The following is a 26422-nucleotide window of genomic DNA, read 5'->3' as shown; positions in this document are numbered from 1 at the left end:
ATATCTTAGCTACCAAAATACGGTTTAATTATGATAAAAATCTTTCTACCCTCGGAGTAAAATTTTGAGATACGACACCTATCAGATTCGTATCTCTCTGACCAAAATTAAATAACATCAATCATTTTCACGTATGAGGAAATCATCGTTCAAAAATTTAACTCAAATCGGTCCGTCCTGTTCGGAGATATCGATAAAAAACAACACGGCAATATATTCACGGCAAACATTCGTATGTAATCCTTCCAAAATTTTTTAAAGGGTCGTGAAATGTCAGAATCTGAAAAAAACCTCGACTTGTATAATTTGATCCGATTAGCATACTTCCCTTATTTAGTCGAGAATGTACAAAAGTAGCCCGGATTTTTTTCATAATTATTTGCTCATGTTTGTTTCCTTTATCCGAAGCATAGGCAAATGGTACAGAACCACATCGATAGTGTTTAAACTGAACCGTTACAACTTTCTAAACTACAATCGAATTAAATATTATTTGAATTTTGTTTTTTATGAAGATTTATTTTAAAAGAGATAATTTTAAAAAAACACAAGACTACTCAGAAATTAAAAAAATATAAAATTTAAGTACTTATTGATTCTTGGAGGTCGATCGAGAATTGAATGAATGATATTTTGTCTGTTTTACGAGTGTAAGAGATTTCTGAAATAAAATTAAATCGATAAAATTTATAATTAAATTTTCATCACGAATTCATGTATAATAAATATATAATTAGCAAAAAGTCCTCAAATGAATAAAACGGCATATCTGATGCAACTATTTTGTCGACAAAAGAGAGTAATTTATTACTTAATCTGTCCCAGTTTTTTTTACGATGTGACACACGTTAAGGTACCAGTTAAAGATTCTTTTTACAACGTAATGACGTTTATTATAAGAACAATCCCTAGGGAGAACGGAGCGAAGATGTCATTAGTAGTAGTATTAAACATAATCTGCAATTCAATGGGGCTTGGCATGTTGATGTGCAATTATGTATTCAGAATTCATAGGTAACAGGATACCATTTCAGCGCTTAAATTTTATAGTTAGTTTAACGACAAGAGTAGTACGGAAATGGTGGTACGGCGTCAAAAATGACGTCATTCCAAGATGGCGGCTGTCCGCCATCTTGGAAACGTCACTTCTGACGTCACTAATTCAAGATGGCTGTGGTCAGCCATGTTGGATTGTGACGTCATTGACGCCGGTACCCCGTCAGTGTTGCCAACTTGATTTATTTTATGTCGACAGCGAGTCAGTGTTACCAACTTGATTTATTTTTTGTTGACATGTTTATATATTGAAAGAATATTTCAAAGGTTGGTATCACTGTTGTGTGGCGGTCGATTTGAATTAAATAAATAATATTTAAAGTGAAAAAAAATTCTGTCGGCTAGAGGATTCGAACCCGGTCATGACGGGACGCGACCGACTGACGCCTTAAACCAATCGGCTGCGGTGACTCCCTGATGTAATGAGTGAAAAATGTTCTACGTAAGCTGTGAATTTTAACGTAACATCAGTCTGTACACACACACACATACACAAACACACATGCACACATACACACGCGCACACACATACATATATACACACAAGTGAATATAGACGTACCTCGAGGATGATCCTGGTCGTCCAGGCGATGACGTCGGGAGGCGTAACCTCGAAGGAGAGAGGTTCTCGTCGTAGATCGTGCACCGAGAGGCGGTGGCGGCGATGTCTGCTGCGACACACAAACACAAACACACACGCACACACACACGCGCACACACATACATATATATACACACAAGTGAATATAGACGTACCTCGAGGATGATCCTGGTCGTCCAGGCGATGGCGTCGGGAGGCGTTACCGCGACGGAGAGAGGTTCTCGTCGTGGATCGTGCACCGGGAGGCGGTGGCGGCTGTGTTTGCGTGCGTGCGTCAGCGGAGTGACGTAGAGGTGTTTACCGTGCGAGATGCGGCGCTCGACTGAAGAATTGTGGGACCGACGTGGTCTGAAGTTGTCCGATTGACCAATCGCAGCGTTGGAATTCGAATCGGCGCATGCGCACTAGCCGTTAGTGCGTACGTGCCCACACATCTGCTTATCAACATCCGCAATCGGTATTCCAAGAATCGACAATTAATATTTATTTTAATTGCTTAACAACATCTGGTTGAGCCAATTATTTTTTCTTATCAAAGCCATAAATTATTATTATCAATATTTATTTTAATTGCTTAACAACATCTGGTTGAGTCAATTATTTTTCTTATCTACTAATCACATCCGGTCGAGCCAATTATTTCTTATCAACGCTATAAATAATTTTTTATTGTTATCGTCATTATAATTAATTCCGCGAATTGAGCCAATTATTTTTTTATCAAAGCCATAAATTATTCTTATCGTCACGAAAAATAATTCCAAGAATCGTATTTGCTATGGTACAGTAATATTAATACACACACATAGCCACCGTTTCTATACCATCGTTGCAGTCTCCGATACACGATTGCCTATCCTGCCCCTTCCCTCTTCATTTTCTCTCTTCTCTCTTTCGAGCCGTTTTTGTATATGAATCGGCGCATGCGCACTAGCCGTTAGTGCGCACGTGCGAACTGGAACGTCGTCTCTAATAAGAGCGGATGCGATAAGGAAAATGTTTTTTTTTTTTTAATAATTAAAACCACAAGCCAATTATTTTTTTTTTTTGTTCTTATCGACACGATAAATAATTCCACGAATCGTATTTATTTTAATTTCTTATCTATAACTTGCGTTGGTTAAATCCGGTTGTGTTTGTAAATAAGTGAAAAAATTTGTGTAATTTCATCATTCGCAATCTGTTATTGAAAGTGAATACATCGATCGCAGAGAGATCATTTGATTTCATCATTCGCAATCTGTTATTGAAAGTGAATACATCGATCGGAGAGAGATCATTACATTTTCATCTTAATTAGCAAGGTAAGTTTTACTTTAATTAATTAAAAAAATAAATACTAATGGAACAGTATGGTATTATCAAATAAATTATTTAATTAAATTTAAAAAAAAATACTTTATAAATTAAAAAAAATTAATACTTTTAAACAATTAAAATAAATACAATTAAAAAATACTTTATACAATTAAAATAAATACAATAAAAAATACTTTTAAACAAATAAAATAAATAATATATATAATGAAAAAAATTTCATCTTAATTAGCAAGGTAAGTTTTACTTTAATTAATTAAAAAATAAATACTAATGGAACAGTATGGTATTATCAAATAACTTTCAATCAAATCAAAAAAAATATTTAATTAAATTTAAAAAAAAACACTTTATAAATTTAAAAAAAAATTAATACTTTTAAACAATTAAAATAAATACAATTAAAAAATACTTTATACAATTAAAATAAATACAATAAAAAATACTTTTAAACAAATAAAATAAATAATATATATAATGAAAAAAATAAATACTAATGGAACAGTATGGTATTATCAAATAACGTTCAACCAAATCAAATCAAATAAATTATTTAATTAAATTTAAAAAAAATACTTTATAACTTAAAAAAAATAAATACTTTTAAACAATTAAAATAAATACAATTAAAAAATACTTTATACAATTAAAATAAATACAATAAAAAATACTTTTAAACAAATAAAATAAATAATATATATAATGAAAAAAATAAATACTAATGGAACAGTATGGTATTATCAAATAACGTTCAACCAAATCAAATCAAATAAATTATTTAATTAAATTTAAAAAAAATACTTTATAACTTAAAAAAAATAAATACTTTCAAACAATTAAAATAAATACAATTAAAAAAATACTTTATACAATTAAAATAAATACAATAAAAAATACTATTAAACAAATAAAATAAATAATATATATAATGAAAAGAATTTCTTCTTCTTCTGTTATTCACTGAAACACACAAAAAAAACAATGTTACGATATATGTTATTTTAATTTGTTTCAGATATTACAAAAAAAAAATGGTATCACCGGTAGTTATCCACGCAATAAATAACAACGTCATCCGTCTTCGATGGGACCTGTCTGACTCTGAGGAGATGTATCTCCTTTCAACTCTTCTACGGTATCAGAAGAACATCCTGAACTGTTTGAAGGAAGAAGGCAGACGCTTTGATGGCAACATAAAATGGTAATTAAAAAAAAAAACGTTAATTTTTTTTGTAAATACGGTTTTTTTTAAAGTAGTCAATATGTACTAAAATTATTCTGTTTCTACAGGTACGTTGCAGCAAATGTTGAATTGATGAAGCGGACACATCTGGAAGACGGAGTAGAAACAACATTCATCAATTTGTACTTGCATGGAAAAACTAGAACGGTGATAAATTTGGACGATAACACCAACGTTGTTGAAGAATCATGGATAGAATCAGTGGAGAAAATTATAGAGACACTAACCAAATTCATCAACAACGGCAGCGGATGGGTAATGAATAAAATAATTTATATTGATTTAAATATTATCCGTTACCGTCCGTTATATGGCGCCTCTAGCACATTTATTAAAACACCAAAAAAACTTGTAAAAAGAGAGGCAATAGTTAATGTAAAAAATCCGCATGATGAAAAATGTTTCCTATGGTCCGTACTAGCATACCTGCATGACCAACCAGGTCGTAACTATCGTCAGAGTTGGTATGCACGCTTTGAACATGAAATTAACATGAACGGGATATCATATCCAGTAAAGGTAAAAGACATTGATCGCTTCGAGGTGTTGAACCCCACAATAAGCATCAATGTTTACGGCTATGAGGAAGATAACGATCGCGTGTACCCGGTTCGTGTTACCGAAAACCGCGATCGTACCCACTGCATACACCTATTGCTGCTTGCAGGGGAGACGAGAGATAAATTTCACTACTGCCTTATAAATACCAAACCAGGTAAAAATGGGCTATCTCGTCTCCTTTCAGGTCTTACAAAACATGGTGGTAGCAGCCAATATTGCCCTTACTGTTTGCACCGTTTCAGTTCATCAGACCCACATGTCGCTACACAAAACCTAAACCAACATTTGATCGAGTGTAAGCGACACGGTGCACAAAGGATAAGAGTACCCGATCCCGCTAAAGAAAAGGAATGCGTGATGAAGTTCAGGGACTACTCGTCCACACTACGCGTTCCGTATACAGTGTATGCAGACTTTGAATCATTTGTACATCCGATGGACACTGCCACCCCTAAACCCAACACTAGTTTTACCGATAAGGTAGCCCATCATCTTCCGTCCGGTTACGCCTATGTAATCGTCGACGAGGAAGGGGAGATTTGTGAAGGTCCTGTAGTCTACCGAGCGAGAACCGATGCTGAAAATATCGTTGAAAAGATGCTGGATGAATTGCTCGGTCACACCGATAGATTGCACAAAATTATGATCACCGAAAAACCGATGGTGATGACTCCCGAAGACACTGAAACATTTCAAAGGGCTACCGAGTGTTTTCTTTGTCATTGTGAGTTGAACGACGATCGTGTACGTCATCACTCGCATACCACAGGACGGTTTCTCGGTGCATGTCATAACGAGTGCAATTTAAATTGTAAGCGCACCGAGCATATTCCAGTATTTTTTCATAACCTCCGCGGTTACGATAGTCATCATATAGTTCAAGCTCTGGGAAAATATAAGGACGATGTAAAAATAAACTGTATCGCCAACACATCCGAGCGATTACAGTCACTGTCTGTCGGTCCGTTGAGGTTCTTGGACTTGTGGAAAATCTTGTAAAAGATTGTCAGAACAAAGACACCGTATTTAAACGTCTCACAAACTGTTACCCGCTACCCGAGAAAAGAGATTGTTTAATCCGTAAAGGCGTTTACCCGTACGAGTACATGACCCATATAAACAAGTTTTTCGAAACCCAACTTCCACCACAGACGGCATTCTACAGTACGCTAAGAAGAGAGAACATAACGGACGATGATTACGTCCACGCTCAAAACGTGTGGGAATCGTTTGACTGCAATACGTTAGGCGATTACCACGATCTTTATCTTCTTAGCGACGTATTATTGTTGGCAGACGTCTTTGAAAATTTCCGAAGTACGTCTATGCAATATTACGGTTTGGACCCCTGTCACTTTTACTCCACCCCCCATTTCACATGGAATGCCATGTTAAAATTTACCCGACAAAAATTGGAACTGTTGACCGACATAGATATGCATCTGTTTGTCGAAAAAGGAACACGAGGTGGTGTAGCCATGATTTCAAACAGGTACGCCAAGGCGAACAATCCCAACATTCCAGATCAGTATGACCCATCCGAACCCACATCCTGGGTTCAGTATTACGATTGCAACAACCTTTACGGGACAGCCATGGTTGAGCCCTTGCCACACGCTAATTTTAGGTGGTTGAATACTGAAGAGATTGACAATCTCGATATTAACAGCGTTTGCGATCGTGGTGAAAAGGGCTACATCTTAGAAGTGGATCTTGAGTATCCACAAGAATTGCACGATCGTCACAAGGATTACCCTCTTGCACCAGAACGATTAGTACCAACCGATGATATGCTGTCCCCCTATTTGAAGGACATAAAGAGATGTCCCGTAAAAAAATTAATGACTACATTGTACGACAAACAAAAATACGTTTTACATTACAGAAACCTAAAGTTGTACACTCGACTAGGACTGAAAGTGAAAAACATTCACAGAGTTCTGGAATTCTCCCAGTCGCCTTGGTTGAAACCGTACATCGACTTCAATACTGAAAAGCGTGCACAAGCACGAAACAGTTTTGAAAAGGACTTTTTTAAGTTGATGAACAACGCGGTGTACGGTAAGTCCTTAGAAAACGTACGAAACAGAATAGACTTCCAACTGGTCACTAACGAACGTAAATTGGATAAGGTGATTGCAAAACCGAGAGTTAAGGCTTGGTACATCTATAACAAGGATGTCGTTGGGGTAAATCTAAAGAAAACGGAGATATTTCTTAATCGTCCGATCTACATCGGATTTACCGTATTGGACATTAGCAAAATGATCATGTACGAATTCCACTATGACTACATGGTGGAAAAGTACGGTCATAATATAAATCTTCTAATGACCGATACGGACAGTCTGATGTATCATATCGTGACCGATAACGTTTACAACGATATTCTTCACGATATCGATCGGTTCGATACTTCAGATTACCCTCGCGATCACGCATGTTTTAGTAATACCAATAAGAAACAACTTGGTAAATTCAAAGACGAAATGAATGGAAAAGCTATTCGTGAATTTGTCGGACTTCGTGCTAAGATGTATAGCATTCTCGAATTCGACAAGAAAGAGAAGAATGTAGCAAAGGGTATTCCTAGAGTATCCATTGCAAAGGATCTTAGACACGATCTGTACAAAAAAAGTCTTTTTAATGATTCCGTTACGTATACAAGCGCGTACGGAATCATAAGCACTTTGCACAATATATTTTCCATTAACAAGTCAAAGAAATCGCTTTCACCTTACGACGATAAACGTTACATATTAGAAAATAAAATCAACACAGTTCCATACGGACATTACAGTATAAACAAAAAGAAACGTAAACTCCCACTCAACAATAACGACAACACTCCGCAAAAAAGACCAAGAACCGTAAACGAAGTGCTCATAGCCCACGGTCATGACTATTGTAGACCAAGAACCGTAAACGAAACCCTAATAGCCCACGATCATGACTATTGTTAATTTTTTTTATCATGAGGATATATATTGCCTTTCTTTTATTTAAAATAAAACCATTATGTAATAAATTATTATAAGTGAAAAAAAAAATTATATGTAAAAAATATGAAATAAAGTATATATCTAATAATATAAATGACTTTTTAAAATTATTACATAAATCACTTTTTTCAAAAAAATTGAATGTAAAAAAATATGAAATAAAGTATATATCTAATAATATAAAAACAAACACACACGAAATACGGTCAGTACAACAATGAACGTCAAGGCGTCAATAGCTAAAGAGCTCCATCGACAGGCGCGTCGAAACTACCCCACAAGACGCGTTGAACTTAAAGGTATTTCAGACCTATATCAAGCTGACCTTGTTGAGATGATACCGTATGCTAAATCGAACAAAGGTTATCGTTACATACTGACGATGATAAATTGTTTTTCTAAACTAGCATTTGCCGTACCGATTAAAACCAAAACCGGTACGGAGATCGCTAAAGCCCTCAAACCCATATTGGATAAACACAAGATGCGACATTTTCAAACCGATTTGGGTAAAGAGTTTTACAATCCGTCGGTTAAACGACTATTACAGTCGTACAATATAAATCACTATTCCACACATTCGGATAAAAAAGCGTCGATAGTCGAACGGTTTAATCGAACACTGAAAACGATGATGTGGAGAAATTTTACCGAACAAGGAACTTACAGGTGGTTAGAATTACTACCGAAATTGATCGCAAAATACAACAACACCAGTCACCGGACTATCGGAATGAAACCGAAAGATGTAAATAAGCGAAACCAAGCCGCTGTTTTACAGCGGTTAAATACGGTACTCTATCGAAAACCTACTTTACCGAAATACAATGTCGGCGATCGAGTGCGTATAAGCAAATTTAAAAAGACATTCGCCAAAGGATATCTACCGAATTGGACGAATGAAATATTTATCGTACATAAGGTACATGATAATACGCGTCCGTGTACTTACACGTTGATCGATGTTCACGGTGAGGTGGTGAGCGGTAAATTTTACGCTGAAGAGCTCACTAAAACTAACGTTACAAATAATGTTTATTTAGTCGAGAAAGTCTTACGAAGAAAAGGCGATAGGCTATTTGTAAAGTGGCAAGGGTTCGATGGAAAACACAACAGTTGGATACATAAGGCGGATTTGGTGTAGTGAATCGATCAGTCATAAACATGAAGTTGGAACGTCAACAGGTCGGTAATATTACGCTAGAAAACTTCGACGAATATACAGGAGCCGGGTGTGGAGAGGGAAAAAGGACTCGTCATGGACCTCTTCTACCGAATACAATCAGATGTATTATCTGTGGACCGTCTAATTGCGGAAAAACAAATGTCCTATTCAACTTGCTGTTCTCACCGGACGGTTTACGATTCAGAAATATTTACGTGTTTTCTAAATCGCTGTACCAACCGAAATATAAGTTTCTAGAACAAGTCATGACTGGTGTCCCGGAGATCGGCTTTTTTGCATACTCAGAAAACGATCATGTGATGGCACCCGACGAAGCGGAACCGAACTCGATAATGATTTTCGACGATGTAGCTTGCGAAAAGCAACATAATATTCGCAAGTACTTTGCGATGGGGCGACACAACAACATCGATAGCTTTTATTTGACTCAGACATATTCCAGTGTCGGGAAACACCTTGTACGGGACAACGCAAATCTCCTTCTTATATTCAAACAAGACGATCTCAACTTACGTCACATATATCAAGATCATGTAAATACCGATATGAAATTCGATCGGTTTAAAAGTCTGTGTGGTGTTGCATGGAGAAAACCTCATGGATTTTTGGTTGTGGATAAGGAGAGCGATATCGACGGTGGACGATATAGAGTAGGCTTTGATGATTTTGTAAAAGAGATCAGTTGATAGTTGGTAACAATGGCAAGCATACATACCTACGAGGACGGAACACCGTACGCTAACGCGATACGTTTTAGGCAAAAACCGCAAAACAACTTGTGTTCCAAATATTTTAGCGACCGTCAGAAGTTTTGCGGTAACTACGTCTGCCGTAAAGTGAACTACTGTGAAAATAAAGACCGACGATGTTGGCGACATGTAAAAAGAATGAATCGTGACTATCCATTGGTCGTTCTGTTGATGATTACTAGCGAAGGTACGATTTTCAATAAGCGTATATGGTTAAAATTTTTAGAAGAATGTGACAAATACGAGATGCCAATTGAACTGGTGATATACGATAAAAACATGTTCAACACCACAATTCGACACGGATGGAACTTTATTTCAAGATTTAGACCCTCTCCGCTCGTGTACAAAAAGCCTTTATTGGAACTTCAAAACCGACATGCATCTATGGACTACACAAACGTTTACATGCACATGTTGGAATACGGTAGTCGTCTAGAAGGAGCGAGATGCTGTATAGTGATCACGGAACGAACTATTCCGATCAGGTCGCCAAAAACGTTGTACCGCTTAGCGTTATCATACGGTAGAAAATGTTTTGTGGACACGGCTTACGGAGTACAATTTACCGACGACGTACCGGAAACATTACCGATAAGACGAGGAGGATTACCGTTCGACATCGTGAACAACAGGGCGCAGGCGCTCTTTTCTGGCGAATTTCTAAACGAAGCGCTACCTACGTTGCGATTATACGCCGATTCGTTCGGATTGAGGTACAACGAACGACGCGAACTGTTTGAAATCCAAAACGAAGATCTGCTGCGAAAATGGTGCGAATATGCAGGAGCGAAACCGGACGAATTTTGGTTGTTGAATAGCTATCTGTTGCATTTACATTCGGAAGGTGACCGTCATCCGATCAGACGACTTTCCACACGGTACTTGACAAAGGTACCACAACGCGATCACTCAACGGTTGTGGATATTCCGCTGTGGGTTGGAAATGTAAAAAGGGCTGCTGTCTTTAAAGACACAAGCACGAAACTCATGATACCGTCTATCGATCAGGGTGTGACACAATATTACCGCGAATTGTGCAATACCAATCGTCGTCTGACAAGAATGAATGTTTCGTTAATCGATGTTATACGTTTTCTACGCAGAACCAAAAAACATGCAGTGTTCTTTAGATCGGTGGAACTAGGATGGTGATGTGATCGACTGTTTTCCGATCATTCGTAACCACGATGTCGAACAAGAACGAGGTCGATATGCCATCCTCATCGTCGTCTGCGAAGTTGGTAATGGAAATCGATAGAATACGAGATTCGATTAAACGAAAACATCGCGCTATTACGCAAGGAATAACAGAATCGGAACAAGATATTGAAAAGCAATTTAAGCCTATTGTCGAACCGCTCCGAGAACTTAATCAATCGTTTAAACAAAAGTACGATGTTAAAAAAGAACAAGAAGAGAATGCAAAGGAGGAGGTGGAAGAGACACCAACGGTTATGAGAAGACTCTTTAAAACACCGACGTCGGAAAAACAGTTCGTGAAACCTGTAGACCCGTCGACACCGAAAACGATGGGGTATCGTGCAAAACATTTCTTGGATCTTACCGTAACGGATAAAGGTAAAAAAATAGACAACGTCTACGGAGTTAAAAACATTGACGATCAATGGATGATCGGAACAAAACCACTCCAGTTCAAAGGAAATAAAATAGTTATCGACAACAAGACGTATAGCGGTTCCAAAGGTTTATATCAATTGATTTTTTTGAATGAGCCTGTAGATTATACAACCAAAGATTTAAATAACTATAAGAAAATATTAGAAACTACTGAGGCGCATAAAAGTCAAAATACCGGTCGCATAATTTCCAGTCGATCGTTAAAGTACAAAAATATTATCAAAAGACTGTTTCCTCGTACGCATCTTTCGTCGGAAAGCGGTCATGACGACGAAAGTCCAATAACTGGATCGGGTCTGTTGATGAGAGCGAAGAAAACGGTTAGACCGGATTACGTTTACTGGGACGATCCGAATGAACTGTGCGATAGACTGCGACTTTTATTGGCTTCGAAACGTGCGGGTCATACCGGTCATAATAACGAAATAGTTTCAATCGTAGAAGAACTGCAAGAAGGTGGATACATAAAGGAAGGTAGTACAGGGAACCTTTTATTTTAAACAGTCTGAAGATGAGTATCGACAAGTTCGGACGTTCTCGCGTTGGGAGTGCAACCGCCCAACCACCACCAACTCGGATTGTTGAAACGTTTGACAAAACCGCCGATGGAGATTTCGATAACAAAAAAAGACGTTTGTGCAACGTCGGACCGCCTGTTGAAGATGATGATGGTGCAACAATCGGTCACGTTAAGAAAATGTTCGTAAAGCAAAGCGAGTTGAATAATAAATACTTACCGACGGTTTCACCGATGGACAACAACGCACTCTCCTTTTCAAAGAGGCGATTGTGCGATATCGCCGATCCAATTGTAAAAACAGACGCCGTAACTGTCGACTATTTACGGAAAAACCTTTTCGGTACAAATGAGAGAATTAACGCGAGAGGGTGCGTTATTGCAAATGCTGGTGCACCAATTAATACCACAGATCTCACTACAAAGTCATACGTAGACAAATTGACAACTGGGATTTTAACGATTAAAAACGGTGTTGTGGATATCCAAAATAAGCGAATATGTAGAGTCGGTGATCCTGTCGAAAAGACGGACGTCGTTACTGTCAACTATTTAAAAAAAAAACTTTTCGATGAAAAGCAAATAACTAATTTGGTTTTAACACGCGCACTATTTAATTTTTACAAATTTGTATTAAACATTAATGACAGCGCTAACAGAAACTTAAATCAAATATCGCTTATGCGTATATTAACCGCTGACAATCATCACCAAAGCGATTCTGCAAACACAGATCTAAATAGTAAAGATACAAAGGAGAATGAGGATGCGACAAAAAATATGGTGCGTCCTCCAATCGCTGATAAGACAATGAAGAATGATGATGTGAATAAAAATACGATACGTCTCCCGGTTTCGGAGGACGAGGATGTGACAAAAAATATGGTGCGTCCTCCGATCACTGATAAGACATTGAAGAATGAGGATGTGAATAAAAATATGATACGTCCCCCCGTCTCGGATGATGTGAATAAAAATATGGTATGATTGTCGAACATGGATCCAATGTAAGATGGTAGAATGTTGTAAACAAGTTCATTGTCTATCCGACATGGCAAGAGTGAGGAGGTCAAAATGTTCTCCCGTTCAAAAGGGTAAGGTGAGAAGATCTAAACGAATAGCCAGTCTTAAACGAGGCGGTGGACTGTTAACAACTCTAACAGCAGGAGCTGCAGGAGCGTTAGGATCCTATATCGGTGATAAAGCATTAAAAGGTGTCAAAAAGGTGGTGGGTACGGTCGTAAACAAAGGGGTCGATTTATTACCGATAGAGTTACATATTCCGGGATATCAGTACTGCGGACCTGGAACGAATTTAAAAAAACGATTAAAGAGAGGCGATCCCGGTGTAAACAAGTTGGACGCCGCTTGTAAAGAACACGATATCGCATACGCAACGTACAGCGACAACGAAAGAAGAGCGGCAGCAGATCGTAAATTAGCCGAAAGCGCTTGGGAAAGAGTTAAAGCTAAGGATTCGAGTATCGCGGAAAAAGCTACGGCATTGGCGGTTACAAACGCGATGAAATTAAAAGCAAAGTTCGGCGGTGGAAGAGTACGAAGACGAAGAAGGCGAACAAAAAGGAATAATATAAAACGCCTTGTCGAAATGATGAAACGAAAAGCGGACGCTGCAGGGCAGGGATTATACCTTAAGCCCTACCCTTTGACGGGATCGGGGATGGGCGGTAAAAAAAAACGTCGTCGCCGTCGTCGTCGTCTCCAATAAAGGGAATACCAGTGCGACCGCTATCGAACATAGAACTAATGTGGTACGCGAGAAGACTAAATATAACCGATTTTCGAGGGGTCTTCATGTTGGACGCATTACCTACACAACCGAAGATTAACGAAACTGCGATAGTTAATCTTGACCGCAGTACTGGTCATGGAACACACTGGGTATGTTATAGAAAACGTGGACGGATGGTGGACTATTTCGACAGTTTCGGTAATCTGCGTCCACCTAACGAATTGATACGTTATTTTCCACTCGATTCGATTATAAATTTCAATTATAACGCCAGACAGAGTATAAACACGGTTATCTGCGGTCATTTATGTCTTGAATTTCTCAGTCGTGATTCGTCAGCCTACAGGTAAACATGTTTTGCATAAGTGGAACTACGTCGTTCTTACACGCTACATTCTTTCCGCCATTGGATTTGTCTGATGGCGATTGGGAATTGGCGTTGATAAACTTAACCACATACAACTCGATTCCAAATGTCGAAGAGGGAATCAACAACACATTTACTGTTGTACCAAAGAAACCTCAAAAACCGATTAAGCTGACACTAGCGACCGGATCGTACGAAGTGGATGATATCGCCAAACGCTTGAGCGATGAACTCAAAGACAAAAGCAAAATAGATTTACTTATGCGTCCGAATAACAACACATTAAAATGCGAACTTAAATGCAGCGCTGCCATCGATTTGACATCAACGGATAGTTTAGCACCGTTGTTGGGGTTCGAGAAAACTAATCTGACGGCGAATATATGGCACGAGTCATCGAAGCCAGTTGCCATTAACAACGTGAACACCGTACGGGTCGAATGCAACCTTATACGAGGCTCCTACACAAACGGATCAGAGGGACACGTGTTGCACGAATTCACGCTAAGCGTACCGCCAGGTTTCAAAATAATCGAATCGCCGAAGAATATAATCTATCTACCGGTGAATACGAAGAGCTTAGACGATATCGCTATAAAGTTTACCGATCAAGACGGAAAACCGATTAATTTTCGCGGTGAAACCGTTACGGTGAGATTGCATTTACAAAGGAAAACGAAGTAAAAAAGAAAGCCAATAGATGGGGTTAATATACAACAGCGTTGGTACTAGTACCGAAACGACACGCAAACCGATCAGTCGACGTGCAAACACCAAAGCGTTAACATCGCGTAACGTGTTGTTTCTTCGTAAACTTGGTTTTACAGTTTTGGTGAACAGTAATGGCAGGAGCGAATATGTTGGACGTCGGTGAAAGTGTTTCGTTCGATAACACGATCACACAGTACGAATATCATACCCATCTACCGTACGCTTCGTCGACTTACAACAACAACGATGAAATCCGGATTCCGATACACCAACAAGATGTGTACACTTTACCGCATAAAAGCTATTTGATGGTCGAAGGTGCGTTAACTACTAAAGCAGGCGATAAAAAGGCAACGGAATCGTGGTTAACAAACAACGCGATACCGTTTCTCTTCGAAGAGATACGATACGAGATAAACGGTACGGAAATGTGTCGCGTACAAAAGCTAGGAATAACGACAACGATAAAGAATATTCTTTCGTTGCGTAAAAGCGAAGAAAATATTTTGGAAAATTTCGGGTGGAAGTTCAAAGCGTCGGATAAGTTCGATTTGGAAGAAAACACGGGAAGATTTTGCTTCTACGTACCGCTGCGTATGCTTATGGGTTTCGCCGAAGACTACAGACACATAATATTGAACGTCAAACAAGAATTGGTTTTGCTTAGATCTTCCAACGACGTGAACGCATTAGTGTCTTCAAAAGAGGCGCCTGATTCCAAGTTGAAAGTGACTAAGATAGCGTGGAAAATTCCGTATGTTCACGTTGCCGATACGATGCGATTGCATTTGTTGAAGGTAGTAGAACGAGATAGACCGTTAGCTATTGCTTTTCGTACATGGCAGATCCACGAATATCCGGCTCTACCACAAACAAACATACATTCATGGACGGTAAAAACATGTGCGCAAACGGAGAGACCAAGATACGTGATATTCGGTTTACAGACCGACAGAAAAGATAAAGCTACAAAATCATTGACGAACTTCGATATGTGCGAGTTGGTAAACGTTCGTCTGTATTTGAATTCGCAGTACTATCCGTACGACAATCTACAGGGAGATGTGAATATGATGTATGAAATGTTCGCCAGCTTTCGGTCCGGGTATTATAACAAACCGCAGGACGAATGTCCCGCTTACAGTTTGGCGGATTTCAAGACCAGTGTACCGTTAATAGTTATCGACTGTTCCCGTCAGAACGAATCGCTTAAAACAGGAACAGTAGATGTACGTATCGATTTCGATACTAAAAACAATATACCGGCCAACACGACTGCCTACTGTCTCATTATACATGATAGCATCGTCACGTACACTCCGCTCAGTGGAATAGTGAAAAAACGTATGTAATGCCGGTGGTATTTGAGATGGATCAATTAGGTGGTGGACGGGGAGAGGAAGGTAAAAAGCAAATATTAGCTACGTGGCGACAGTTTACGAAATGGTTGATAACATTTAGCATATTTAAAACGGGTATTGCAGTTGGAATAATCGTAACACTGTTACTGGGTGACTTTTCGCATGAATCTTGTACAACGATCAAACCGATACGGTGTAGAGTGACTTTTTCTACACAATCACCGGTTAACATACCGTTAGTATGGTGTAATTCATCGTCTGTGGAGGTGTTGTCCATTTTTTACAACGCTACCGTATCACCACCATCATCTTCAAAAAACCTGTCTGCTGACGTAGTTAGCAACATCACTACATCGTTACCTTCAGCGAAGACGACAGTATTACCAAAGGTAAACATCGACAAAACCGCATTGAAGAGGAAAAACATAGTGAATGTAACGACATCATTACCTTCAGCGAGGACAACAGTGTTACCAAAGGTAAACGCTACCAAAATCTCATTACGTAACATGACGTTACATGCACATGGTGATGATGACTATGATGGTCCTCTAAACGAGGAAGAAGAAGATGTGGAGGGGGTAACCCCCACCACTTCTACTTTGAAAGTATAAAAAGGCCTAATCCGACTGCACGCATACAAATCAGTAGTTGTTGAGCATCCGTCATGGAAGGAAGTGGTGTATATTCGCCAGACGACGTTCAATCGTTTCTATTCATGAACGATTCTTTGCATAACATCAATCACCATCCTGAAGTTACGAAACCGACTGAGAAGGAGGTTAAATCGAAACCAACGAAGATCCGCAAAAGGAGAAATCCGCGTAAAAAATCTTATGATAAACCTTCTTCAGTTGAACACACGATCACAAAGACCAAGACCAATAAGAAGCAGAAGAAGAAGGACAAAAAGAAGGCGGATAAGGGGAACGAAGGGATATCCCCCACCAACATTGTGATTTCATAGACATCGTTGGTGGTTACATATCGCCATCCTCATACACGGATGAGCGATCGTCATGGAAGGAGTTATCGAGTATCACGGCTTTCTCGGCAAACGAGGTGAGTTTATAGTTAAAGAACTTGCTGTTGTCGGTGATGGAAACTATATGATTCTTCACTTTCGATCACCGTACCCAAAGTCTGAGTTGACATCTAAATACAAACGGATGGTCGGATGGTTGGAGAGGAATTTTCACAAAATCGATTGGAATTACGGCGAAGTCGTATACAACGACGATATCATGAAGGCGTTATGTTCGCAGTTTGCCACAATACACACCAAAGGGTTGGAGAAAGTGGAATTTTTGCGACAGTTTCATAACGATGTTCGTCAGATACCGGACGGCGCACCGAAACCTAATTCAAATTATATCGTAAATTGTCCGTACCACACGCACAAGGAGAGTGGAAAATGTGCGTTACAAACCGGTTGTTTCTACATGGAGTGGTTGAAGATGTGTAAAAAGCCGTTGGATCTGGTGAGAGAAGCCGATCGATTGCGATCGTTTGCGAACACAAACGCGGAAAACAAAGAGGAATTGGCAAAAAACGGTTATTACTATTCCTTCAACGAATTGTGTGTAAAATGTTGTTGGTGTAACGAAAGGATGGATGTGCATCACCACTCAACTCGTTGTCAAAACTGCATCAAGGAAAACGTACCGCTTTCGTTTGAACATGTTGTTCCACGTCGAATACCGCTGTAGAGCTCAGTCTGCTGCAAGATGTTGATGAAAAAAATAAAAAATAAAAAAAAAAATAAAAAAAAATTTAAAAAAAATATAAAAAAAGATTCGAGTGTTTTACAGTAGGCCTATTGGGGAGAGATTTCACTCATGTAAAAAAAAAATCTCAACGCGCCACGGTTGCTACCTCGTGGGTGGTGTGGAAACGTAACCGTTTTTTTTTAAATTTAAAATAACAAGCGGGAAATAACAGGAAGTACAGGGTCCATAGCACTGATAAGGTATATATATTTGTCGCTCTGCTCACTACATCATTCATTTCACAACACAGCTGCACATCAGACGAACATGGGTGAGAGAACATCGACATCATTCGAACTTGCTAAAGCAAGAGTTGTTACCAGTATTAGAAACTTGGTGCGTAGTATCTCAAGTGTGAAGGGTGCAGATGTACCCTTTTTAGAATCGCTTAGTGAGGCATTAAGAAATGTGAAATGTGCAGTAGAACGAGGTGTTATACGGGATGAAGATTTGACCAGTACACTGCGATGTAAAATATGTCTGATTGGACGTGTAGGAGCAACGATACTACCGTGTGGTCACACATTCTGCATAGATTGTGTACGGTATTTAATACAACACAACCTTCCATGTGGGATGTGTAGACAAGCGGTGACTGGCTATATAAAAATCTATTTCAACTAGTCACCTCACCGTCTTTCCCAAACTGTCCTTTTCAGGACAACAACACATTACACAAACAACACAAAATTACACGCGTAGACAAAACAAAAAACACTTTAAACCCCCATACAATAAATTGTAACTAATTATTGTTTTTTTAATTAAAAAAAAAAAACGATATTTATTTACATTTATTGAATGTAGTGGTTCCAAGGCCCGTGACACGATATGATATTGGATTTATCCACTATCAATTGTGTTACAAACGGTGAGGAGAGTGTTTTATAGTAAACCTATTTTTTCCCCTTAAAAAACCTTCCGATGTGTAATTCCATCCGCAGTTTAGCGATGGACGTTGACATAGCCGCATCGGTGTGGACGATTAGATTTTTTCCAAATCGTCGCGTAAGAACGTTGCGTCATCTTATGAAACTTACAATTGCTGCGTTTCCTCACGCAACAAGTATTACCGCAGACATACACCGTTTCAATACGGTTAGAGTGGTTTTCAATTACGACGCCACTTACGCTGAACTTCACGACGGTTTACAAGAATATTTAGACAGTTTAAAAATAGATACTGTAGACGGATTGTGTAGACATTATATTCACTATAGTGACGATCCAATATAGCAGCGATGAAAACGTTTAGCGATTCGGTAAACGAATTGAGGTTTATTGCATCGTATATTTGCAAATATTGTTTTATGATGCTTACCACCCACTACGATGTTAATGATGAAATACATGCTTTCGATTGTAAGAAATTCGACTACTGCGGTCGTGGTCTACCAGAATACTTATGTTCGTGCGAATTGATTATTGAAAACGTGAAAAGAATGCACGCTATGGTACGTGCAAATAAATACGAAGTGTTATGGGAAAGTCCGTTCGCCTGTACAGTTATCGATCGTAACGAACTCTATCGGTTGTTTTGCAAAATTGTCGTGGAAATAGGGGGTAAGAAGGTAAATCACACTTGCAATTGCCATTCGAGTGTGAGCACTGCGAATGTTAAGATGGACACCGTAGCGTTTATTAACATTTTCAACGATGAATATTGTTTTCTAAAGAAGATACCGTTCAGGAGGTTGACCGATCTTGATATCGGTGTTAGCTACGTACTGTTGGAAATGAGAAAGATATTTACTCAATACGGCGAACTCCGTATTTGCGTTATATTGTTCGACAGCGAATCGGATGAACCGGACAGCTTTCAAACCTTATTACCAAAGACGTATACAAACAGATTTACCGACGATGAATTGAACGTTGTAAAAAATCATTCGATGAAATTAACTTATTATGGAAAGAAAAAACTCGCCAACGGTGACGTTGACGAGTTCAACGAGGATATAAAAATCAGTTTGTAAAATTTTGCACGAGTGTTTGTAGGCCTATTGGGGAGAGATATCACTCGCATAAAAAAAATCTCAACGCGCTGCAGTTGCTACCTCTTGGGTGGTGTGGAAACGCAACTCAAACAAATGTATTTTTTTTTTGGTGGTGGTAAATGTTTGTTTATTTGTGATTACTGTTTTATAAGGAAAATATAATTTTTAATTGGCACGTGGGATTATTTATCGTGACGATAACAATAAAAAAAATATTTATAGCGTTGATAAGAAATAAAAATAATTTATGGCTTTGATAAGAAAAATAATTGGCTCAACCAGATGTTGTTAAGCAATTAAAATAAATATTGATAAGAATAATTTATGGCTTTGATAAAAAAAATAATTGGTTCAATTCGTGGAATTAATTATCGTGACGATAATTTTAATTGGCACGTGGGATTAATTATCATGACGATAACAATAAAAAATTATTTATAGCGTTGATAAGAAATAATTGGCTCGACCGGATGTGATTAGTAGATAAGAACTTAAAATAAAAATAATTGGCTCAACCAGATGTTGTTAAGCAATTAAAATAAATATTGATAAGAATAATTTATGACTTTGATAAAAAAAATAATTGGTTCAATTCGTGGAATTAATTATCGTGACGATAATTTTAATTGACACGTGGGATTATTTATCGTGACGATAACAATAAAAAATTATTTATAGCGTTGATAAGAAATAATTGGCTCGACCGGATGTTGTTAAGCAATTAAAATAAATATTAATTGTCGATTCTTGGAATACCGATTGCGGATGTTGATAAGCAGATGTGTGGGTATAAATAGCCATTTGTAATCGCCGTAGTCTCATTCTAAAGCTAACTCTTGGACAAACAACATCATCATGACTGACGGTAACAGAAAAGATTTTATTCATCATTTGAATAAGCGACTTGTTGCTACCAACTTTGAAACAAAAAGCGTTGGTGATCTCACTATCGGTAAACCTTATGAAATTGTATGGTTAAGGAAAATCGCTACACGTTATGGGAAGAGCATAGTATGTCGTTTACGAGATGGTGAAGAAGAACAACCATTTAACGTTTATTTACCAAGACGTTTTACCGAAATGCTTAATGAGGATTAATTAGAAAAAATGGTATCTATGAAATTAAAACTCGTATATAAAGAACTAATTGGTAAAGCTTTCGATGTAGCATTCGAGTAATACCAGGTAGCTATTTAAACTGTCCTTTTCAGGACAACAACACTTTAAACAAACAACACAAAATTACACATACATACACAAAACAAAAAACACTTTAAACCCCCATCAATAAATTTGTAACTAATTATTGTTTTTTAAAAAATGTTTTCTTTTAAAGTAAACAAGATAGAAAACGATATTTAGTTACGTTTATTGAATGTAGTGGTTCCAAGGCCCGCGACACGATCTGGTAATAGATTTATCTATTATCGGATTTTGTTGCAAATGGTGAGGAGAGTGTTTAACAATAAATTGAAAAATTGTAGCTTCAAATCATACAAAATGCACTTGTCAGGATATCACCATACCTATCAGATGAATTTTTTTTTGAATTGTGGAGGGGAGGATGTGACATTCTGATTCGTTGATAGTAGGGTGTGGTAGTTGTGGTAGTGGGGAGGAGCTTATAAATACAGTGTAACTGAGTGAAGCAGTTTATTTGTTGAGAAACGTTCGAGTTGTAAACATGATTCAGTTTAGTGAAGAAGATGTACGCGTGCGCGTTGGTGACCAACAACTGACGACTATGTGTTTTAAATTAAAACACAGTTACCTATATATTGTCGATTTATCTGATCATGATTTTGATAAAAACGGTGATAACTTGACCATAAGAGTGGTTTTCAATGATGATGATTTTGGATATGGACGAAAATATTATTGCGAATTTGAATGCGGTGAACAAGCTATCGCACTTATTCACAGCAAAGAAGTACTGTTTTCTGGATTCTACGGTGACGACGGTAACGTAAAGGCGTTCAAATTAAATCGTTCGTCGAATATGAATTTGAATGCGTCCGTGTTAAAAAATCTCAATACGCCGCATCGAAAAAATAATGTACTCGCTGTAAACGTGTATGCTGCAAACGAAAGAAGAAGAGTAACAGCTAATGTAGCGACGGACGGAGGACTTTTCTTCAGAGGTCGTGATGAGGTAGATTGTTCTGCCGATGGTTGTGACGATGATACCCAACCGCTGTTGGTGGCGTACGACACAAATGAAAATTCAGAATTCGATTACGTTAAAACCAATCGATATATGAAAGGACGTCACATCGCTTCTCTTTATTTTATTTTATACAAGAATACGAAACGCAAAGAAGAGTATAAAGAAAACCGTCAACGAATTTTTTAATTTCTACGATGTTTAAATAAGTTCTTTTAAGGACTACAACATAAATTAGAGTTATCTTGGGATTTTTTTTTTGTTTAACATAGATGTTCTTTCTTGTAAAGAAGTGATGTTTAAATAAGTTCTTTTAAGGACTACAACATAAATTAGAGTTATCTTGGGATTTTTTTTTGTTTAACATAGATGTTCTTTCTTGTAAAGAAGTATCATGAAGACGTTTCTTAAGATATATATATAGTCGAGTGTTTTGTAGGCCTACTGGGGAGAGATATCACTCTAAAAAAAAATCTCAACGCACCGCGGTTGCTACCTCTGGGGTGGTGTGGAAATGCAACAACACTCTAAACCCCCATACAGTAATGTAAAACTATTTTTTAGAAATAAAATTTAGTCGATCGGCATTACTGGATGAAGGTTCCAAGGCCTGCGGTGTAATCCGATGTCAGATTCACCATCTGTTGTCGAATTACACTTGCGAATGGTGAGGAGAGTGTTCCAACACATAAATTCATTTCATAACTTTTTTTTCCTTTTACAGATCCAGACACAACCGGATTTAACCAGTTACAACAACTCAAGTCACTTTTGTATTAGTGATCCGATAATTATTAAAAAAAACATTTTCCTTATCGCATCCGCTCTTATTAGAGACGACGTTCGAGTTCGCACGTACGCACTAACGGCTAGTGCGCATGCGCCGATTCGAATTCCAACGCTGCGATTGGTCAATCGGACAACTTCAGACCACGTCGGTCCCACAATTCTTCAGTCGAGCGCCGCATCTCGCACGGTAAACACCTCTACGTCACTCCACTGACGCACGCACGCAAACACAGCCGTCACCGCCTCCCGACGCCATCGCCTGGACGACCAGGATCATCCTCGAGGTACGTCTATATTCACTTGTGTGTATATGTATGTGTGTGCGCGTGTGTGTGTGCGTGTGTGTTTGTGTGTCGCAGCAGACATCACCGCCACCGCCTCCCGGTGCACGATTCACGACGAGAACCTGTAACGCCTCCCGACGCCATCGCCTGGACGACCAGGATCATCCTCGAGGTACGTCTATATTCACTTGTGTGTATATATATGTATGTGTGTGCGCGTGTGTGTGTGCGTGTGTGTTTGTGTTTGTGTGTCGCAGCAGACATCGCCGCCACCGCCTCTCGGTGCACGATCTACGACGAGAACCTCTCTCCTTCGAGGTTACGCCTCCCGACGTCATCGCCTGGACGACCAGGATCATCCTCGAGGTACGTCTATATTCACTTGTGTGTATATATGTATGTGTGTGCGCGTGTGTATGTGTGCATGTGTGTTTGTGTATGTGTGTGTGTGTACAGACTGATGTTACGTTAAAATTCACAGCTTACGTAGAACATTTTTCACTCATTACATCAGGGAGTCACCGCAGCCGATTGGTTTAAGGCGTCAGTCGGTCGCGTCCCGTCATGACCGGGTTCGAATCCTCTAGCCGACAGAATTTTTTTTCACTTTAAATATTATTTATTTAATTCAAATCGACCGCCACACAACAGTGATACCAACCTTTGAAATATTCTTTCAATATATAAACATGTCAACAAAAAATAAATCAAGTTGGTAACACTGACTCGCTGTCGACATAAAATAAATCAAGTTGGCAACACTGACGGGGTACCGGCGTCAATGACGTCACAATCCAAGATGGCTGACCACAGCCATCTTGAATTAGTGACGTCAGAAGTGACGTTTCCAAGATGGCGGACGGCCGCCATCTTGGAATCCAAGATGGCGGACAGCCGCCATCTTGGAATGACGTCATTTTTGACGCCGTACCACCATTTCCGTACTACTGACAAGTATTAGTAATTCTTGAAAACGGTTTATAAGTCTTTTTCGGGAGTGATTTACATCTATCCTGATTCTGCCAAGTCGTCGGTAACCTGAAGTTGGATTACGGTAATTTAAAATCTAGTCTGGATTTTTATTTTAAATCGATCGATTAAGATCAATCTAATTTAAATTACATAAAAAATGAATCGATAATCGCTTACATAATATTTTATTAATTATATGGAAAATTTGTGATAATACGAGTAGGTATTCCCAATATATTTAACTTTGAATATTTTCCGACATGAGACTTAACACCTAGTACAGACCGAACGATAACTTCCAACAACATGGGTCCGGCGATATTTCCTGGCAGTATGATTCATTTAAATGTACTGCTTCATTCGGCTGAGATATTTTAAAAAGAAAAAAGTATATAAATTTGCGTATTTGCAATTTTCGGGGGTGAGAAAACATTTTGAAACTTTTTTGTTGTAAGTTTATGTACTACCTAAGCGTTTATACATTTTGTTAGGAAAATAACTTAAGAAAAAAGTAGAAAATGAAAAATTCGCTAATCTCACATATCCAAAAGAAAATTTGCACGTAAGTTTAATATGACAAATGCTCCAAATATATATATATCGACAGAGTTCGAAAAAATATTATTTCATCTAGTCTGAAGACATTTAACAAAAAGCAGTGCGACAAACATCATATTTAGGACCGTCTGAAGGGATACCGCCCGTGGGCCGTACTTGTATCCTTGGACTTTCTCGTTCGAAAGGGAGCGACGATGTACTAATGAGATTCGATGTCTGAAAGAGGGTGGGTAAGAGAGGCGGAGGTATCGCTTGTTCGCGAGATGGCAGGAGAAACAGGATCGGTCGACGAAGGAGAGGTGGATTTATAGACTGATCCCGGACCTCTAGAGACGACTGGGCCGCAAACACGGGAAACCGGGATATGAGCTGATTCGGTTCCCGAGCGGTCATGGTCGCTTCAAAGCATATATGTGTGCGCGGACACTGAGACAGTCTGCCATGCGGAATGGAAGAAACCGCAGAACTCACGGTGTTCGATTCCAATCGGTTCTTCAAGCACAGGATAGCATTACTCTCGATAATATCACGGGAACTATGTTGCAGAATGAATGAACGTGGGACTTTGTTTCGAAAATGTTTGTGTCAATTATCGGTTCAAAAATGGCGGAAGAAATATAGCGATGAACTCTATTTTTCCCTCAGGAATGTGTTTCTAATCAAAGCAAGTCCCCCCCAAGGAGAAGTAAAAGAAAAAAAAGTGCAACTTAATGAAATATGGAAGTACGTAAATACAAAAATCCGGAAAAATAGTTTTTTTTTTGCTTTTAATAGACTCGTTAGAGTGAAACTTCAAAAACTAAAAAAAAAGTCTGGTAAATGATTTTTTTGAGTCGCCATATTTTCCATAATCATAGAGCCAGCGAAAATAGTAGTGTATTATTAAAAATATCACATTTACACATAAAACTGTACTTTAAGAACAAAACGTTCTGTAAAATACGGCCACATTTTTTTATAAGTAAATTTTTAATCGCACTTAAATTCTGGGAAATATATTTTATTATTTTTAAACCGAACAGAATTTGATAAATAAGGGTGCCTTTCTACTTTTCTTACTTGTAGATTCAGAGCGATAACGATTATATTTTAAGATAATAGCGATTGTAAAGAAAGAATTAAAATAAATAATTATCGTAATTAATTGTCAGAACGAAAAGCACTTTCCCGTACAACTAAATGATATCTCGCTCGCACGGACGGACACGAACAAGCACGCTGTTAATCGCTACACTCTTCCTCTATATGCCCAAACGGTAAATATTGGTGATGCGCTGATGCGTGGGGTATTAGGGGGAAATTGTTATCTAAACCGCTAATTATTTCCCTCTCTATTCCTTGTATAAGTGTTACGCTGATAGCCGGTCGATTACAGTCGCATCTTCCGGTTCAATTATATAATTACATAACTGGTATCTATTAAGCCCACACATCATTAACCGTTATTATAATATATAATACTTAGTCCTACTAAATAAACTGAATTAACAGTTGAAATTATAATAAATATAATTACGTATATCAGTTTATACAGTTTGCAGATCGATTAATTAATTAAACACTGATAAGTAATAAAGTATTACGAATATTATATATAACAGTCTATTTACATATTGCAGAACGATTTCATTATTAATTTATATTCCTCTAAAGGAATAACAACGGACAATTATATTAAAATATAATAATCCAGAGAATTTAAATAGGAACTAAAGGATAAATATTAATAAAAGTTTTAAAGTCTACCTGTATATTTAAGTTACTATAAACTTTAAAGGGTGAAAACGTAACCCGCTAAACCGTAAATAAGGGATTACGGGATCA

The 26422-nt window shown here is 38.1% G+C and overlaps 2 protein-coding genes across 3 annotated transcripts in view; one reads left to right on the top strand and one right to left on the bottom strand.

Moving 5' to 3' along the window:
* pxb (putative Hedgehog signaling attenuator pxb) overlaps positions 1 to 26422 on the bottom strand; it is a 295964-nt gene that overhangs the window by 232494 nt on the left and 37048 nt on the right. The window lies entirely within an intron of this gene.
* Positions 4005 to 20929, top strand: LOC142325800 (uncharacterized). Its single transcript, XM_075367828.1, has 3 exons — positions 4005 to 4175; positions 4265 to 5441; positions 20732 to 20929. Exons 1-3 carry the CDS (start codon positions 4006 to 4008, stop codon positions 20927 to 20929), a joined length of 1545 nt encoding a protein of 514 aa, XP_075223943.1. The 5' UTR covers position 4005.

The sequence above is a fragment of the Lycorma delicatula genome, chromosome 5 (assembly GCF_047948215.1).
Source record: "Lycorma delicatula isolate Av1 chromosome 5, ASM4794821v1, whole genome shotgun sequence".
Taxonomy (NCBI): domain Eukaryota; kingdom Metazoa; phylum Arthropoda; class Insecta; order Hemiptera; family Fulgoridae; genus Lycorma; species Lycorma delicatula.
The sequence above is the reverse complement of the archived record's forward strand: the minus strand, read 5'-3'. Positions and strand labels throughout refer to the sequence as shown.

Bases quoted from the DNA above. Each gene is read 5' to 3' on its own strand.
- LOC142325800 (XM_075367828.1), top strand. From the start codon at position 4,006: ATGGTATCACCGGTAGTTATCCACGCAATAAATAACAACGTCATCCGT. The intron at 4,176-4,264 runs GTAATTAAAAAA...CTGTTTCTACAG, and splicing joins TTTGATGGCAACATAAAATG to GTACGTTGCAGCAAATGTTG. The intron at 5,442-20,731 runs GTGATGACTCCC...CATTTGAATAAG, and splicing joins TGATCACCGAAAAACCGATG to CGACTTGTTGCTACCAACTT.